Source organism: Morone saxatilis, unplaced genomic scaffold (assembly GCF_004916995.1).
Source record: "Morone saxatilis isolate NCDOM2014 unplaced genomic scaffold, NCSU_SB_2.0 Contig14, whole genome shotgun sequence".
In the NCBI taxonomy this organism is placed as follows: domain Eukaryota; kingdom Metazoa; phylum Chordata; class Actinopteri; family Moronidae; genus Morone; species Morone saxatilis.
Genome location: NW_023339696.1, coordinates 2,874,057 through 2,893,768, shown reverse-complemented (window position 1 = coordinate 2,893,768; position 19,712 = coordinate 2,874,057). Strand labels below are relative to the sequence as shown.

At 40.1% G+C, this 19,712-nt stretch overlaps 2 protein-coding genes across 2 annotated transcripts in view; both read left to right on the top strand.

Moving 5' to 3' along the window:
* The first annotated feature begins 2,334 nt into the window (after nucleotides 1–2,334).
* LOC118322635 (cytosolic phospholipase A2 gamma-like) lies at nucleotides 2,335–11,957 on the top strand. Its single transcript, XM_035654366.1, has 13 exons — nucleotides 2,335–2,520; nucleotides 3,525–3,635; nucleotides 3,813–3,955; nucleotides 5,027–5,213; nucleotides 5,619–5,724; nucleotides 5,829–5,969; nucleotides 6,752–6,817; nucleotides 6,917–7,057; nucleotides 7,315–7,461; nucleotides 7,560–7,643; nucleotides 8,329–8,483; nucleotides 9,185–9,356; nucleotides 10,448–11,957. Exons 1-13 carry the CDS (start codon nucleotides 2,407–2,409, stop codon nucleotides 10,627–10,629), a joined length of 1,749 nt encoding a protein of 582 aa, XP_035510259.1. The 5' UTR covers nucleotides 2,335–2,406; the 3' UTR covers nucleotides 10,630–11,957.
* A 298-nt stretch (nucleotides 11,958–12,255) lies between these two features.
* The window catches only part of LOC118322617 (carbonic anhydrase-related protein 10-like), a gene marked incomplete at its 3' end in the record, with an annotated part of 106,514 nt that continues 99,057 nt past the window's right edge, over nucleotides 12,256–19,712 (top strand). Inside the window, 2 exon segments of the mRNA XM_035654341.1 lie at nucleotides 12,256–12,700; nucleotides 18,629–18,703. Coding sequence (XP_035510234.1) covers nucleotides 12,640–12,700; nucleotides 18,629–18,703 — 136 coding nt within the window.

The following is a 19,712-nucleotide window of genomic DNA, read 5'->3' as shown; positions in this document are numbered from 1 at the left end:
ACAGGAGAGATATGATCTCTTTTTCCTGTCAGTACTTGTTCCGCAGGGTTCTGAATCAACTGTAGCGTCTTAATGGATTTACTGGGGCAGCCTGGTGATAAAGAGTTGCAGTAATCCAACCTAGAAGCAACACATGCATGGACTAGTTTTTCTGTCTGTGACATCTTGAAAGCTTCACATGCCTTGACTTGCCTTGCTGAATTATTGTACAACATTCTACAATTTAGCCATAATTTAGAAGAAGAGGGCCCCATATCAACACACAAACCCCTGATGTTGTGGGACCCTCCACCCTGGACCACCCTACTGTCAGGGCTGTGAGAGAGGCCATCACAGAGCATTTTTTTTGTATAAAAAGACAAAATATGGGCCTTTATTTCTTCTGGCGTTCCTGGTAACAAAGGAAAATACATTGTTTCCCATGCCTCGGCAGGAAATAAATTGTGTTACTGGATTACCTTCTTTTCATCCTCCAGTTTCTCCACCTCAAATCTGACCTTCTGCATTAGGAGTCTTTTGTACTCTTGTATGTTTAATTCTAAGGTCCTCTTGTAAAGGGACCTCAGACTGACAGCTCCAGGCCAAAACGAATGAAACACAAAACAGTTGCTATAACATTTAAGCACTGCCCATTTTCAACGCCCACTTGAAGAAAGGTGCAAATGCCACATTGACTACCCCGTTAAAAATAAGGTTAGTGCATTCATTAGCACTTGTGATCCTCTTGTTGGCATAGAAGAGGCCACATGCAGGGAGAGTGAGATTTTCCTCTTCCTGCAAAAACATCTTAGCAATGGAAGCAAAGACACAAAAGCTCTGCACGTGTTACTGAGTTGTATTAAAACACCAGACCACAGCAGCAGAGTCTTAAAAGAGAGACAGAGGGAAACACCTCAGAGGCCACACAGAACGCCACAAAGCCAGCAGTTTCCAAAAAGACACAATTATTATTATTATTATTATTATTATTATTATAATTATATATTAATATAAATATATGTACACTCATCGCTGACATTTCAAAGCATCAGCTGGTTGCTATTGAAAAGGGTTATTCAACAACTGAGGATGTCTGAAAACCAATCCATCCATTGTTTCCCATTTAACAAACTAATTGAGTTCACTAATCTTACACTGCAAGATAATGAGAAAGGTGAGCTTGCGTAGTGACGTAGTGACGCGCCTTCTGACAGAGCTCGCTCGCTGATCTTAGGTCAGTGACAGCCTAATTAGCCTACCTTAAATACCAATGTTGCTACTGAATGGCAGATCTGCTGCTGAACTCAGGTCAGTGTGATACTGGTAGTATGAGCTAGACTTATTTCTTTCAGTGATAGTTTTGGCCTCTGAATAGCGCCCCCTATTATCTGGCTGCTGAACCTCCGCCCTGACCAGGGTCCTGGAAAACTAAGAACCAGCAACCAAAATGAGGACACCTAGTGGAGTGGAGGGGCTGTCACATGTTAGGGTTTGCTCTTCGCTCTGCTGCAAGTCCTGTGGATTTCTCCATGTTTGTGATTTGGTCATTTTCTGCAAACACCCCCCCTTTTATGTGAACGCACTTATAGCTGCATTGGGGAAACCTGGGTTGACTTACTGGGTTGATAACTCGCACAACACCAGTTATCAGAATCAGAATCAGAATCAAATTTATTGCCAGGTAGGTTTTTAAACACACAAGGAATTTGTCTTAGTGCAATGGTGCATAAAATTTACAATAAGCTGTATATGTGGAATGGTCTTTCTACAGTAGCCCAGACAAACCAAACCCTGGCTCCTTTTGCCTCCTGCTTGCTTGGAAGGCTGAGCTGTATTCAGTTTGTTGTAATCTACAACTTCACTGGTAGATGCTGCTAAATCCCACGTGCCTCTGATGCCAGCATGTAGGTTGGATTTCAAGTCCAACGCCTTAACAGCCATCACAGCTCTTATACCATAGGGAAAATTAGATATCTCTTTATCGTCATTGATTCAATCAGTCATCGATTGATAGACTCTTCAAATGATCATGATTGATTAGACATCAGGACTAGAGGAAGGGTTATCAGAGAGAACAGCATTGTGAGAACAGAAAGAATGTCTGATTAGGGGCTTCAGTAATGTTGACCCATCACTACAGACTTTATTAGCTGGCTCATTTACGTACTTTGGATGGGAGCACTGGCACTCCCTCTACTTTGTTCCCTGTTTTTTAAGCTTGGTTTAAATTTAACATCTGGTGCTTGTTGAGAAATCCCCCTCCCCCCGGAGCAGCCCCTCAACAGGGGAAGCCAAATAAAAACCAGCAACATCTGATCACAGAAATATAGTGGAAACCGAGTCAGAAGACGGCAGAACTTTCACTAGAATGTGGATTTACCTGTAGCATTTCATTTGACTCTTTGTAGGTTGTGTCCACGCCCCAACATGAAGAGTGGAAATGCACGTTTTTCAGCCTCAGTGATTTGCCTTTGGCTTGTGATAGCAGCGGCGCTGGCAGAAGCAGTGGACAACATGGAAGGGAACGCAACTTGTTCTGAGGTGAGAAATGCATGGCAAAGGATTTGGGTTGCTCATTAGTAGCATGATTTTTATAGTCCAATGTCTATCATTTAACAGGAAATTGCACCTACATGTCAGGTTCTGCTACCCTGATACTTTGTGTGTCTGTGTGTACCATTTGTCTGTAGGACTACAGGAGCATACATGACAAAAAAACACAAAAATTACAGAAAACACAAAATAATTCTTAGTCTTTGGACATTTGGCTGTACACTTTTATTGATTGTCATGACAGTAGTGGTATTTATTGCTCCTATTGTGGAAAATGAAATCAAAAAAGTATTAGTTTGGAAAAGCTCTCAAATGAAGATATTTGAACTCGAAAGCATTATTATTAATGTGGCACATTAGCAAATCATTGAATACAAATATCTAAACGTGGCATTAGAAATCAATAAATGCTTTTATTTTCAAATCTGCAAATATTAATAATATAGTATATAATATAATATAATAATACATTTTGAGCAGATTATTTCCTGTTTAGGTAACTTCTTATTCAATTCTCTGTCAGTATTATGTATTTTTTATCATCGTTTAACAATCAGTTCTTTGGCTATGACTTCTTTTTTGACATATTGAGTGTTTTTTGTTCCTGACGCTTGGCCATTGTTGTATTAGACAGTTTACTTAACAATTTACTTTACTTTACATTTCCTTTCCTCACAGAATGGAACTAAATGCTGACATACAGACCTACTGTGTATATTAGTATAGTTTTCTAGCACACCCTAAGCTTTAGCGACCCCTAGTGGGGGTCTTGGGAACCATTACCAATACCATGTCATGGTAATCAGTTTCTCCAGAATAAATAGCCCCACTTTTAAATATTTGTATATTTGCTTATTTCACACTTCTTATCTTATTTTATTGTTGGTATCTTATTCTAGTTCATTCTCTGTATTTTTAGAGTCCTTAAACAATGACAAGTTTATAATTTCCCATTCAGTCTAATTATGTTAGCTGTCCTTGATTCTTACCAGAGGCCCATCCGTCAGTCTCAGTCTCTGTGTGCTGGTGAACAGGAGTACGTTCACAAGAGGAAACAAGTTGTTCTGGAGTCACTCAACAGCCTGGGAACCAACTGTACTGCAGTAAGAAAGAATTTCTTTCTGTCTTTTATTCTTCTTTGGAAACTTTTGCACAAATGTCATGTGCATTTTCAATTCAAGTAATTTGGCTTTTTTGCAGTAAATATTCTCTTTACTGCTGAAGCTGTATGGTTGTTAACAGATACTAATAAGCATCATGTCCATCATCTTTCCAACCAGGATTCAGTTCCCCACATCGCTCTGCTGGCATCAGGTGGGGGTCAGAGGTCAGCCGTGGGTCTGGTGGGTACCCTCTATCAGATGGAAAAAGAAAGTCTGTTGGACACTCTGCTCTACCTGGGAGGAGTTTCTGGCTCAACATGGTAACAGCAATCACACTTATGCACATAAACACAAGTTTGTGTATGAATGGCACAATGCACAGATGGACAGAGCAGAACTGAGAGCTGTGACTGAACTGTCACCGGGTTGAATGACTCTGCCCCCAACAGCTACCAGTGAGGTGCCCTTGAGCAAAGCCCCTTGACCTGAGGCTTTGGTTGGATTGTGAGAGGCTGCAGGAGCATTTGGAAAAAATACTTAAAAATTATACGATATATTAAGTTATGAAGTTTATTTTACAGCATTTCTGCTTTGCCATGTTGTGACATGTAATGCTCAGGACTGGAGATCTTCCTGGTACATGGACTGTAATGTAATCTGATCAATGAGGAAGCAGTTTGTATGTAAGCTTTATTGTGGCACGCTTGGCTGTTCTCACCCCAGCAGATTTTTCCGCTGGGGGCTCAGCAGAGCGGAGTGGCACTCTCCTGCAAACTGACTACAGTTTTCCTCTAACTGTAACATTTATTTAGCCAGAGCCCATAAATAACAGTTAAAAAGAATAGAATTTATTTTATTTACCAGAAATATATATACATATTCTCACCGATTAGCCATTAAAAGAAGAGGTAAATGGTATAAATGTTTGTTGTACATACAATTAACGATTATCAACCACAACAACAAGTGTAAATTAGATCATTAACAGACATGTATATGTGATCATCTACAGCATTTCCAAAATAGACTTGATGCCCAAAGTTTGCTCTAAATGGTGCGAACAGCTCTAGAAATTATAAATGAGCACCCAGGTTTACATAATCTGAGTGAGGCGCTGAAATACTATTTGAAATGTTCCAGGACATAAAAGTTAATTTCCAGCATATTTGGTAATTTTAATACATTTCCAAGTGTTTAGTGTGTAAGCAAGGTAACATTTGCTAATTAACAATAAACAAAATTAATATAGGAATTCAATGTCGAAATATTTCAGTCTGGACCAAAGTGGTGGACCAACCCACCAATTAATGAATTACAGAAAATGATTTTTGAGTTTTTCTCCATAAGAGTTCCTCTTGACCTATGTGTACCTGACTCTCTCTCTCTCTCAGGTCCATGTCGTCCCTGTACAGCGACCCACAGTGGAGCGCCAACATGGACAGAGCGGTGTCCACACTCTCAGGTCCTGGGGTAGAGCTTGAGCAGGCTCTGGCCTGGTTGGGCGAGCGGTCAAAGGAGGAGCACTTCTCTCTCACTGATATCTGGGGGGTCTTGACCTCTGCTGGGATCATGAAACAGGTGCCAGAGCTAAGACACACACACGTCTACTCTTAATATTTCCCATCTGAAACCCAACACACCGTGTTATACAAGGTTCATTTATTTATCATTCTAAAATTTCTGAAAAATGCAAGTTGTAGTCCATGAATGCTACTCAAAAAACACAAACATATATAGTAAATGGCTAAATAAATAATGTCATAAAGATAAATTATTATTTATGGTGGAGTGCAGAGGATTAATTAATAGTCTCGCAGCCTGAGGAAAGAAGTGTAGTCTGGTGTTACAGGAGTGGATACTTCTGTATTACTTGCCAGACGGCAGCAGGGTGAACAGGCTGTGGCTGGGGTGGGATTGTATATGTTTTAGATACATAAAGATCGTATATGTGCTCCTTCAGAGAAATATCTTGTGTTTCATCAGATGGACCTACGGCATCTTTCAGATGAGGCCAGCAGAAATGCCTCCAACCCTTACCCCATTTACAGCGCCATAGAGAAACACTGCTTTTCAGATGGGCCTATAGAAGGTACACACACGCATATGAGCGTTACATTTGGACCTATACGTACGTACTGTACTGTATTAGTTACTAATTTGTATTAAGTGTAAAATAGACTCTCTGTTTCTCAGGGAAATGGTTCGAGGTGAGCCCTCATGAGGCTGGTTTCACAGAGTTGGGTGTCTTCGTTGAAACTTCTCTCCTTGGCAGCAAATTCCAGAGCGGAGAGCTGCTGGAGAGGAAGCCAGAGATGGACATGGTCAAACTACAAGGTGTGTGTTCACAGGCTGAACAATTTGTTTGATGGCAACAGTAGAGTGGTAAGAGCAGTAACTAAACACCTGGAAACAAAGGCTGCAACAGTGCTTTTATTTTGAAGTAGCTGTGAAGTAGCTTTTTAACCCTTTTAAATCACATCCCTGATCATATTGTACACCTATTTAAAGGTCCAGTGTGTAACATTTACGAGGATTTATTGTCAGAAATGGAATATAATATTCATAGGTATGTTTTCATTAGTCTATAATCACCTAAAAATAAGAATAGTTGTTTTTCATTAGCTTAGAATGAGTCATTTCTATCTACAGATGCTGTGGGTGACTTTCCATGGAGTGCGCCACATAGAACTGCCAAGTTTCTACAGTAGCTCAGAACAGACAAGCCAAACACCGGCTGTAAATAGAAACTTTCACGTCTTTCGCGAGTTTTGCTGCCACCGTAGTTTCTCCCTTCACAGCTTGTTCTCATTCCCAGGTCGTCAAATACAGATGCAAATGGTTTTTAGTTAATTTCAGTTTGCAACCTTCCCACTAGCCTACCTGCCCGTTAGACTACCGACATTTTAAAATACGTTTCATAGGGTGGCTAAACAGCCTGCTAACTCTCCTTAGATTTTGAATAAATTCTGTCTGGTGCACAGACGTATACAACATCACCTCTTTTTAAATGAGCTTAGCCTTATTCAAGCCAGTGAGAAGAGCCCAGAAAAATACTGTAGGATATGCATGCCTATTAATCCTCATTGTCAAACTGTGTGTGTGTTCATACCATGCAGGTGTTCTTGGTTGTGCGCTGGCTCATGAGGAGATTATCAGAGAGTTCATCCCTCCCTGGTTGAACGGTAATCCCAGTTTGCATTTTTATACATACTAAATCTCACAAAGTGACAACTTCATGGTTACATACTTGCTCGATGTGTCTGTGTGTGTGTGTGTTTCAGTGCCTGGGCATGTAGATGGTGCTGCTGAAGAGTACCTGCGTGTGTACAATGCCCTTGATAAACTAGTAGCCCTGACCAGAAGCACCATTAAGGACCCTGCTGCTTTGTCTGACCTGGACAAGCTGCAGAAAATAGTCAAAGGTATTGGTGATGATGATGATGATCCTGCTCAGATGGTTTACTATAAATCTGACCTCTCATCAGCTTTATTCTTTAAATCCAATTATTTTGGTAGCTGCAAGCTAATTTACAACACTGCAGCTGCTGATCCTCAGAGAGGAATGCCATCGTTTAAATTTTCTTCCCAATTTAACTTTTTTGTGTCTGTTATAAAATAATGACTCAGCAAATGTCTGATTCAAAATGCCACAGTGTCAATTAGATTCTTATCTTTGCAGACAAGGTAAATCATAATGACTCTGCGTTGCTGGAGTCAAAGAGTTTGGAGGATAGACGTAGTGTTTTTCAGCAGTGGAGTCTGGAGCTGCTGGCGGCAGTGGAGGCCTGGAGCCGGAGTCTGGAGGATGGAGCTTTCAAAACACATGGTCAGTGTATGGCAGATAAACAGCCAGACTGGTCAATGCTGTAGACAGACACATTTTATTTAAATGAGATGTAAACATGTTTTTGTTTCCCCTTCCAGTCTCTCTGCTTACCAAGCAAGTCCTTCCTCTGATTATGAAATGGGAGTGGGGAACTACTGCAAACTTCCTCTACCAATACCAAGGTGAGATGACAGACCTCAGAAGCAATAACCACAACTGACTTTAGTAAAAAAAAAAATCACAATTTTGGAATAGTGTATAATGTGCTTATTCACCTTATTGCTGACAATTAAATAAGAAGATTGTTTCCACTCTCTTGTATGTGCAGTAAGTGACCTTGTGTTTCCAGTAGTAGCAGACAGCTGTTTTCAGTTCTGATAAACCTGCTGCACACTGTGTGCTCAGCAGCAGACAGACACAGTAAGTAACTGGTGAACAGCTATAGAGTCGGTGGCTGGCTGCAGTATAGGCCTGCTGCCAGCCAGCCCTCCATGTTAGCAGATGGGACACGGGCCAAACTAAAATGTCAAAATACATGTCAAAAGAAACAGAAATCAGCCAGCAGCCATCCTGGTTGTTCACGAATATGCCTCAACGGTCAGTAAGGTTGCACTCATCTGTACAGTGATTGTATAAAACCTGCCCCATATCAGATAAATGGTTGTGATTGACCTGATGCAGGACAGGGTGGAATCTGTCTGAATGGAAGGGGGACCAGATGCAAATAAAACATAAGCTTCCAGATTTGTCTGGTTATTATAGGCTATTCTGTAATGAAATACAATAATCAAGATGCGAGTAAGTAAATAAATAAGTTAAAACAAGTTTGGTTGAATTGAGAAATTCTAAACTTCTGTTGCTGGGCAGATTCCACCATTCCACCTTGCCTCCGCTCCAAAGAGAGATTCCACCTGGTGGATGCCGGCCTGCTGATTAATGTAGCCTACCCTTCATTTCTGGGAGACAAGAGAGACATTGACCTCATCATCGCACCAGAGTACAGCGCTGGAAACATGTTTGAGGTACTGTAGTGTGTGTGTCAGTCTGCCTAAACCCTGGATTGAAACTAATTACTTCTTTTACTGGACTTAATACAACCAAGTCTGAGGTTCAGCTTAAATGCTTTAATATGCAAAACCTTGATAAATACCACCTTAACGTCTTTGTTTCATTCAAAGAGCAAAACTCTCATCTATCTCCAGCCAAAGTCTGTTGTGTGGAGAAGTTTAAAGTAGACAAAGGATCACCTGGCTGAAATGCATATGCTCCATAATCACAAAGCTTGGTATACCTTCCTCTATTTTATGGTTGGATTCGACTCTCTTCCCCTTTTCGAACAATGGAACCACTCTCTGGGTCACTAAAAATGCAACAATTTAACAACAAATGTGTCATGTTTCAGATCGGGTTCGTTTCAGCTTCAGTAATTTAACCGAGCGATCACTGTCACCTTCAGCCCATTCCTTCATATCCTTCTCGTATAGATGTGGAAGATATCAACTTTTAATGAAATTAACCATTAATGAAATCATTAATTACAAATTAAAAACCCTTCATTAATGTATGCCTTATTAAAAACCTGTCTAACCCTAACTTATGAAGGGGAGGATGACAGCTAAAGTAACTCCAATCCCTCCAGTGTGATTTATTGCCCAGACTTTGTTCCAGAGCATGAAAGCTGTGAAACCTGTCTGAAACAACGTTCACCCTCTGCTCCCTTCAGACCCTGACTCTTGCCAGAGACTACGCAGCCGAGGTGAAGAAGCCTTTTCCAGAGATAGATGACAAAATCCTGGAGGAGAGAGACTGGCCGAATGACTGCTACGTGTTCGAGGGGAAAGAAAAGGAGCCCACGATCGTTTACATGCCGCTCTTCAATAGACGAAACTGCAAAGGTTTGTTCACGCCGCACGTGCAGCTTTTTTTGTGACTATTGTTCTCAGAAGCAGAACTGCTCGGGAGACAAATCAAATCATGTTTTCTCAAACTGCAGTGAGCCATGATTTGAGGTACCAAATCAAATTAGCAGTTAGGCAACCAGCAAACAGGTCTGATTGAAAAACAAATACTATACAACAAAGGTGGGACCAAAATCACAAGTAAGCATTCAAGGCTCAAGTCAGACAGGCAAGTCCCAAGTTGAGTTTCGAGTCTTAAACAAACCATAATGCATTCTTCACCAAATATAATGCCATTTTAACAACAGAGGTATAATATTAATATAATATATTAAAACCGGCCATATTATGCTGTTGTTCAGGTTCATACTTTTATATGTTGGTCTATTAGAATAGGTTTACATGCTTTAGGCTGTCCCCGACAGAAGATTTTCCTGGTCAACTAGTAGTTGTTAGTTCACGTCAATAGTCAACTGGACATCAAATGTTTATGATGTTAATTATTTGATTTTTTTTCTTAAAAAGTGGCAATGGTTCTGAATGGGTCAGAACAAGCAGCAAGGAGACTGAACATTTAGTTAATTTATTTCAACAGCAGTCAGCACATGCAGCAGTGCTGTGTTACAACAGAAAAAAGTTCTGTGTTGTAACAATCCCGAGACCTTTGTTACGGTGTCAAGGCACAGCTCTCGTTATGCTTTTTTGTTTTTCTGGGAATAGCCGACTAATGAAAAGTGCATTGATTAATACTCTCTTAGTCGATGCACCGCACACTCTGTTTAAACAGATCATTGCTGTTGTTAGATACTCTTTTTTTAAAATGCTTTTATACTTAATAATAGCATTCAGAGCGGAAGGCAGAGGAAGAAATTAATGGTTGTGGTAATGGTAATTGGTTTTTACCTGATATGTTAAAAGAAAATCTTTGACTTGACAGGGGAATTGTCTAGGGAAGTGTCGACTTGCTAGGAATGAATAGCCTTAACGTTAGTTAATCTTTGGGAGTGGGGGAAGGTATTAAGTACTCAGGATTTCATCAGTGATAACAGGTGACTGGAGCCTAAACAGATCCTCACTATTTTCTGTAGATGCTGAGGAGTTCAAAGCAAAGATGGAGGAGTTCTCCACCTTCCAGCGCCCCTTCAACCAGGAGAAGATTGAGTTTGTGCTGCAGACGGCGAAATTCAACATGAAGAACAACAAGGAGACTCTGCTGAGGGAGATTAACAAAGCTGCTCTCCGCCGACACAAGAGGTTGGGAAGGGTCTGAGTGTGTGTGTGTGTGTGTGGCGCGGGGGTGTTAAGTGAGGCACATAGAGACACATAAAAGAATCAGAGATGATCTTAAAGCCATGTCAATGTAGGTCAAAGCTGAATCTCACATCTTTACAGCATTAATCTCTGCGTCTGTGGAAACTGTCTGTGTGAGAACAGATGAAAATGGATTAAATAACAAGAGTTTATGTAATATCTGTGTGTGTTAGAGTGTGTGTGCTTGTCAGAGACAGAGAGAGAACGGGATGACGATGATGGATAAATAACTGACTGATCAGAAATCTAAAATGTCCTGCTCTCTTTTTGTCTCCCTGTCTCTCTGATTCTTGTCCTTTTGGTTTGTTGTGAACTATAATCTGAGGTTTCATCATGAACACAAGTCAGATGTAGACCTCACTGTACATGAGTGTAAGTCACAGGAGGCAGAGAAAACACAGCATAACATGTGTCTTCTGTCTTTGGACTGACACTATGAATACATAAATTCAATTTGTAACAGTTCTTTTAGTGTTATTGAAGTATGTACATTCTATGGCCGCCGTATGTGGACGGATGTGAGCAAACTGACCAGTACATTGGACTTTAATGATATTGTGGATGATTTTGAATTTTGTCCCAGTCTGACCCTTTACATGCACCAATATTTACAGCCTGGAAACAAGTTCCAACATTCCTGACAACAAGTGAAAGTTGGAATGCAGCTCGACTGGTAGATCGAAAGCCCGGACCGGTGCTGTAAATCATAATGCTACCACATATAATTATATTTTAGACAATAAGTTACAGGATACTACTTACAGAAGGGTGATGTGAAAATTATATATAATACAAAAAGGAAAAAACAGGAGACATGACCTCCGCCTCTTCAGCTGTCGCTGTCCTGATATAAGCCAAAGACTGACTCTGAACGCAAACATTCACAGCATACCCATTCTAAATGTTAGTATGTCATTATGTCACATCTCAACCTCCATACAGTGTCAGTCTGACAGTTTGCTGTAACCTCACTCTTTTTTTTTTATTACCCAAAGTTAACGCTAGAGGTCGCGCAACATCCGCAGGAGGGAGTTGCAGTGTCTTTATGTAGGTCAATACAACCTAACATTCAAGGCCATCTGCATACAACACAGTGCACTGCCTCCACAGTTGGTTGCTCTGCGACTCTCTTTGTATTTTAGAGCATCAAATGAATCACTGCGCTGGATGATTTCTTTTATCAGTAAAGAAAATAATGAAAGAATAGCCTATCACTTTTGAGTTTTGCTTTCTTTTTTAATTGTGAATAAAATAATAGAATTTGACTGTGTGTCTGACTTGTTTAGAACTCTCACTATGACGGTTTATGTGGAAGTTATCTGCATATAAAGTATGTTTGTTGCATCTAAAGCACTTTGCATGGTTTCCCAATCATTAATGAACTTTCTTTACTTGCTGATAATTTGTCTCTTCAGCTCAAAGTCTCACGCTTTTCTTTGTTTTTTTTTCTTTTTTTGCCTTACGTAGCTTAAACTTCTGTCATCACACAATATCATGAATATGTTGTGTGTCTGTGTTGTCTGTGCGCCCTCGGTGCGCTTTGCGTCGTCAGTTGAAGTTGCCTGATCCGCTGCAGACGAGCGAGCGGTGCGCCACGAACATCCACCCGCTCCAAAGGAAAAAGAGAGAGAGAGAGGATGGAAGAAGAAAATGCTCCGTGAATGGATTTCACAGCTGATATGTCTTCAGGGTGTACAGATACAGAGATAGACAGGCTACATGACAGACGCGGGTAAAAAGAAAAGACCCAGTGAAATGCCTGAACAGCAGACCGGGGAGCGACGGTGGTCGGCGCTGTGAGGACCGCATCTCCTGCGAGCCTTCAAATCATCTCGGCGCTCCACCGGGGGACAGACGGGGATCAGAAGGACCAAAAAGAAGAGGGGGAGAAATGTTCAAAGTTAGGCCGTGACGTCTACAAGTGCGACCCCGCAACAGCTGCAGAAAATGAGCATGAATTGAACGAAGAATGCATGTCGTTTGGGATATATCTGTGATTTTGCAAACATATATCATCTGCACGTCATCAGGTAAGGAACTATGGTCCTGCAAAACACTAGAACAACATAGAAATACAGGAGAACATTTGGATTTAAAATATTTACATGAATTAAATGAATGAGAAGGTTGCAGTCATGCCACCAGTGCAGTAAATACTTCTAGAAGCTACAGAAATATAATTATTTGAGTGATAGTTCTATTCAGCTTCTGCCGGATAATTGTCAGAATACAGTCCTCACCTGCCAAGGTAAACCTACTCATTTCACTTTTTACATTATGTGTGTGTTCCTCAGTATTTATGTGTCAACAGGCTCTTTGCACAGTACCACACTGAAATTCAAACCCATTGAAGTTGATTGAATTCATGTCTCAACACTTCATAACACTTAGATCAGGAGCCTCTCTCTCACACACACGCAGATCATAGTAGCAGCCCACAGTACACACGGTGCTTCACACTTACATACACAGGCTGACTGAAACAGTGTGACTATAATGAATATCACTGTCAATATGTCAAAGAGCTCATACAGTATGGTCGTGTCGGTGAGGCAACCATCCTTTTAGTCAGATACACACAGTGATTCCCACAGTGGGATGAGTCAAGACTTCCTACTCATCACTGCTAAAGCTGCCAGCTTAGCTCGGTTTCTAAACGAAGCACTGCAGTTTGGACTGCTGATAGTGATATTTTCATGTGGATATCAAGAGGCAAGAAATATCTTCATAACTGACCTACCACACTAAAACAGGAGGCCACAAGAAACGGACTCAACGCTAGATCATAGACAATGTAACTAAATAAAACATTAATAAAAATGTAAATGTAAATGTAAAATTAAGTTTTTTACTAGCTGTTAACAGGTTGAAAACTTATATAGATTTATACATACATAAATATATATAGATTTCTTTAGGATTTTGGCTTTATTAGACAGTGACAGTAAACAGACAGAAGACATGAGGAGAGGAAAAGGGGTACGGCATGCTGTTGTAAGGTATGCTTCTAAATCACCAGAGTTTAGGGACTTGCAAGAGAGAATAGAAAAAGAGATTGAAGCAACTGAGGCTGATATATCCTGAGTTTTAGGTACAAGTATGAGAGAAGCTCCAAAAACACTGGATCTTACGATTCCCACAATGCAATTGCAAGATACCATTTTTCATTAGACTCTACCTGTATAGTAGATACCCGCATCCTTTAATTTCTAAATACTTTTTTTGTTACACCCTGTCTAGATGGCCAGTGGTGATGTCATCAGTGAACCCTGGTGACATCATCATACTTATTTACTTATTTACTTATTTATTACCAGATCTGGATATGTTACAAATGCATCTGTCAAACTGTTGATGGGATTCATCCAGTTAAAAACAAAATCAATTATTCTTTACATCATCCATTTTGAATCCATGAAGGTTTTACATTGGCCAAACCTTCCAAGAGCTTAGAAAAGTTATTTATATTTTTGTGACATCATCCCAATGTAAAGTCATTGGGCCGAGCAGGAACATGTGGTGCCAGATGGTTCTGTGTAACAAACGGATGCGGTCAGGTTACTGGGCCAGTATCCAGTTCCTCTTGTACCTTCACGCTTCAGAGCTATAGAGGAGCTTGTGCAACTTTTTTCACACACCCCATGACTAGTAGCCTAAACCAACCTTTATGTCTGAAATCAATGCAATATACTTTTAAATATTGTAGGCAAATTTTAAAAGCAACATGTGACACACAGTTTTGGCAGAGAAAAGCTGATTTATTAGTATTCCTGCTAATGTTCTTGGGAGACAATCACATTGGTGGTGGCTAATATTATGTGGCATTATGTCAGTACAGACATAAACATTCCCATCAACTCTGCTAAGTAGCCACTGTTAGCATCTGGGTTAACTAATTTTAGCAAATATTAAAGGGTAATACAGTGTGAAATTTTCTTTTACTGCCCTGCTCAGTTCTGATTTATATCTTCCTCTTCCGTCCTGGTCCTGTGGGTTTTGTCATTGCAGCTCTGTCTCATCCCATTCCTCTCACTTTTACTTCTAGACCCTTGAGTAAGTCACATCTATGCCAATTATTAGAAAGCTTCTATCCAAAAAAGTGGTTTTAATCAAAAAGGCAATGCATGTTGACATCTCTCAGCTTCAGTTACAGTATGTGGCTCCAATTGCTAGTCAGCTATACATCAAAATATTTCCCTTCTCCTGTCTAATTCAAACCAAGCTTTATTTTTCATGATGAGTATGTTCATCTAAGGAATCTTTAATGTGAAATTTGCATATTTGCATGCATGGTATTCCTGCGTTTTGGATTCATCACTCTAAAGACATGCAGGTCAGGCGAGCTGGTTAGTTTAAATTAACAATGTATATGGGGATGTGAATCAGCCCTGTGATAGACTGGCAACCACAGTGTTGGAATGTAAAAGTACATTTACTGAGTGCTAGTGCTGAAGTACAAATGTTAAATACTTAAACAGATAAGTTAATTTAACTCAAAGAATTGTTAAAACTGATTACATTGAAAATTTTAAGTAAAACTAACTCAAACATTCATGATCAGATAGCTTTAGTTATTTTTAGTAAAGACACTGACATCTATTTTTTATTTGTTCTGTGAAAACAAAAAACCTAGTACAAAGTACTTAATCAAGAATGTTTCTGTAACTTAGTAAGTTAGAGTCAATTCAAATTACTAGTAAAAGCTGCTTAATCAATAATCGTTTGTTACTAAACGTTTTCAATATAATACGTTTTAACAGTTTTTTTTTTAGTTTTGAATAACTTAAAACCCAACAGTATAAGTACAGGTGAAATGATTAGTTGAGTAAGCAATTAGTTGATTTACAAATGTTGAGGTTTGGACTGTTGGTTGGATAAAATAACATTGTGAAGGTTCACTTCCTTCCTTCAGAATGCTGGATCACCTTCACGCCCTGGGTAATTGTGACAGCATTTCTCACTATTTTCAGAATCTTTACAAACCAAACAATCAATTAACTAATTTCCTTTAAAGTCATACTTTTACATTAATACATGATAATTTTCTGCATTTGACCTTAAATACTTAAAAACATTTTTTGATTATACTTGCATAGCTTTACTGAACCAACATTGTCAAAGCAGGACTTTTATTTGTAACAGAATATTTTTACTGTGTGGTATTGGTACTTTAATTTACGTAAAGGATCTGAGTACTTGCCTATTCATTGCCTATCTACTCAACTCAGAAGTCAACTGCAGTTCCTGTTTGGTTCATGTGACCTGGTTCTGCGTTGGTGTAACACAAACTCTACCATCCAGATCTACCTGTCAGATCCCGGCGGCTCTGTTTTAATTGTGCTGTTGCTGCCAGGCAGGCTGGTTGGATGGCAACAGAGCTACAGCACAATCTGTGGCACCCTGAGGCTAGAAACACACAGGACACAAAGTGTGAAGTCATGGGTGCCAGAGGCGGTTGTGCACACCAGTGCAGACCCACCATAGGGACTCCCAACATGCATCCCACATGAACATCCTCCATTTTGACCTACTTTGAAAGCTTCATGTTACGCCCCTGTCTAGGGGGAAGGAGCGCCACATAAATGTATAAAGAAAATGAACCAACAATCTAGACGCCGATCCTGCCCAACGCGACGAACCGAGTAACACCAGTGTTAACAATGAGTGATGACATTAATTTATACAACCACCCATGACCACACCGCCCCCCAAGTGCACCAAAACAACACAAAACCCGCCCCCTAGGTGAACCAAGAAAAACAAACAAAACAGAGCTTCTTCAAACAGATCGCTTACTAATCCCTATTTAATATAAAGACAATAAGTTCTATACAACTTAACTCCCTACCTAATGAAAAACCCAGGGAGAAAAACAGTACAACGAAAATGGAGCGTAACCCCTACAATAATCACTAAACACAATCATAGAAAAAAATACAATCTAATACTAATTCAACACTCGCCAACTAACACGCTATCTCCAAACAAACACACACTCTACGATCGAGGACAGAAGGGTGCTGCTGCTAAGGATTCTGTCGAAGACTTCTGCGCGGCTCGACGTTTTGAACCCCGGCGGATGTTGTGGCTCCCCAGGAGAACCAATCAGCGGGCGACACTTTACAAGCCGAGCCCACGTCATTGACCAGTCAGATCGGACCTACGGGTTGACATCAAAGATCTTGCATTCGACAGGCGGCACACTCCTGCAGAGAAACAGGGACAAAAACACCAACATACCCCAAAGACGAAAACAAAAGCAGAAGATAATACTAATAATACTAATAATACGGCCAAGGCTGTAACACTTCATTACAAGTTTCTTTCATTTTTTACCTATAGTATGAATTATATTACCATCAGTGCACATTTTTTACGAATGAATCAATACTGGAATGCTTATTTTCTCCCTGTATAGCTTCATGAATACGACGTTTTAAAACACTGTACTTTTTAACATTTAAAAGAGAGCGCACAAATATGTTACATTGCTGTGTTTCTGCTGTTGTTGCTAACAGGCATTTGGGGGATTTCATTGTTTCAACTGACCCTTCCTAATGGCACAAATTATCCAACAAGAACAACATTTTAATGTTTTAGTGGTATATTTACATGAATATGATGTTAGCATTCAGGCTAACTGCAGTTTTTGGTTTAAGTTGGACCCCACCTCTGTGTTCTCCTGCCCCTGAATTTACTTGAAACTTTTCAGACTTTGTCATTCCCCACCAGTCCACCAGATGCCCTCAGAATTTCCCACCTTTCCCCAGTCAGCTGACCCTGCTCCTCCCTGAACACCTGACCCTAGTTCACTCATTTCAGTATATACAGCAGCCATTTTGCCCCATGCTCTCAGTGTTGTACAGCCACTGTGGTCCAGCCAGATTTGTTTGCCTCTTTGGACTGCCTTTATATTGCCTACACTGACCATATTTTAAAGTAAAGTACCTTTAATTCAACATCATTACACATTACAATTAGCAGTGTGTACTTGTTTTAATGCTTTCTTGTATAGTAGTCGCTCACTTCCTCACCTCCTGGCTGTTAGTGTTGGCTGTTACCTAGTCAGGTGATAGTAGTGTAAATCATTTTGAGAGAGAATTTGAGAGGATTTTGTTTGAAGGAATCCTCTTTGATTTTTATTTTATTTTTGAAAAGTTCAATCATTGGTGAAACTAGGATCACAATAAACTGCAAACAACAAAAATGGTCAACCATATCTCTTCCCTTGTTTCAAATTCCAAAATAATGTAATAAAAGGTTAAAATGTTCTGTACTTACTTTTGCTGGGGACCACCAACAACCCTCTCAAGGACTTGTTTGTCCTGGACCTCGGTTTAAAAACCACTGGAGTGAAGGATTACAATGAGAAATTCAGGAATTACATTACATTCACTAACTGCTACTTCAACATTTTCTTTGTTAGCTTGTTTGCTATGGATGGAGGGTCAGTTTGCTCTCTGTGAGTTAAGTGGACAGACAGACAGACAAAGACAGAGGTTCTGGATGTGTTACCTTCTTAGAGTTGGAGTGGTCTGAACCCTCCACCGGCACAATACCTACACTGCACTGTCAGGATGATGATACCAGCTAAATAATAATTAGGATATAATACTATTTGCTTGTATTTGGCTTAAAAATAACTTAATAACCTAAATGACAAGTAAGGCAAATAGAAAATGCAACTTTACTATCCACATCCTGTCCTTTACAATTCTAGCTGTAATTTCTATGAATTAACCCTGTTAATGAGCTTTAATGGTGAGATTAGTATCTGTCTGTTTTCAGTACATTTCTGTCTTTCTTTTCTATTCTCATTTTGTTCTTATTTCTTTCCTTTACCATTGCAGCCCAGTGGGAGCTTCAATGCCAGAGCATTCTTTACACTACCAAAGAAACATAAATAAACAAAAAAAAACATTTAATTTACTCAAGTCTCTCTGTCTTTCTCTCTTCAGCTCAGCCTATAACATCTAAGCTTGATGAGAATTGGTGGGCGTATAAGGACGTCGTCCAGGGAAGCTTTGTTCCAGGTAATAGACCTCACCCGCCTCACACACAACACATGGTGCCATAACCAATGCATGGTAAAATATTTGACAATTGAAAGTTTTTTTTCCTAATTACAGAAGTGTCAGTGTGTCATATCCAAGTCATATGGCTGTTATGTAGACCTGTGTGTACATGTTAGCACACTCAGAGTCCCTTTCTTACATGCACAGCAACCCTGAACTTATCTTGACATTACCCAGCAGAGCTGTGTTTCAGAATGCAAACATTTGAATCAGCTGGACTGGATTTTACCCTGTCAGCTCCCTCGTACAAAGTCTGTATTATGTCCGGTTGAGTCCATGCGTGAACAGAGCAGGTCATTGTCCAAGCAAGCGAGTGAGTTGATGACGTTTCTATCATGCGACTAGTGCAAAACCAGTTAGGTGATGCAAACAAACCACAGTGATTTCCACAGCATACTTTTTGCGTCAAGTCGTTCATCCTGCATGCTCTACCCAGTCACCACCCCTCGCCGACCTACTGGAGTACTTTCGGATCTCCTGTTGTGTGCTACATGTGTGAAATGGTCTCCGGACATTGTTTGGAGTGTGCTGTTGATTTAAACTATTCTCCCACAATACAATGCACAAGGAAAATGGAGGAGCTGCTGTTGTGGTTTAATTTTTCTTTGCCTCCATATATCTCAATTGATGTCTATCTGACTTAGACTTTTAGCTATCTGACTATAGTGAGAGACCACAAACTCCCACTGAAGGTACCCAGAATGGTGACACAGACTCACAGAAAGCAAAGAGAATTGACAGTTTCACTCCAAGGTATCCACGGGAGAGGGGGCGCATGCCAAGATGTGTTATGACGTACCTCGTTTATCAGACATTAGACCGTCACTAACAGACATCCCTTGGAGCAAAATTCTTGTAGAAAAAGAATATACATTGGTGAATTCTTTGTTCTAGTTAGTGATTTCCGAGACAGACTCTGTTTTGCATGTAATGCTGTTTTGATGCAAATAAATCTTGCACGTGGATG

Bases quoted from the DNA above. Each gene is read 5' to 3' on its own strand.
- LOC118322635 (XM_035654366.1), top strand. From the start codon at position 2,407: ATGAAGAGTGGAAATGCACGTTTTTCAGCCTCAGTGATTTGCCTTTGG. The intron at 3,636-3,812 runs GTAAGAAAGAAT...CTTTCCAACCAG, and splicing joins TGGGAACCAACTGTACTGCA to GATTCAGTTCCCCACATCGC. The intron at 6,818-6,916 runs GTAATCCCAGTT...TGTGTGTTTCAG, and splicing joins CATCCCTCCCTGGTTGAACG to TGCCTGGGCATGTAGATGGT.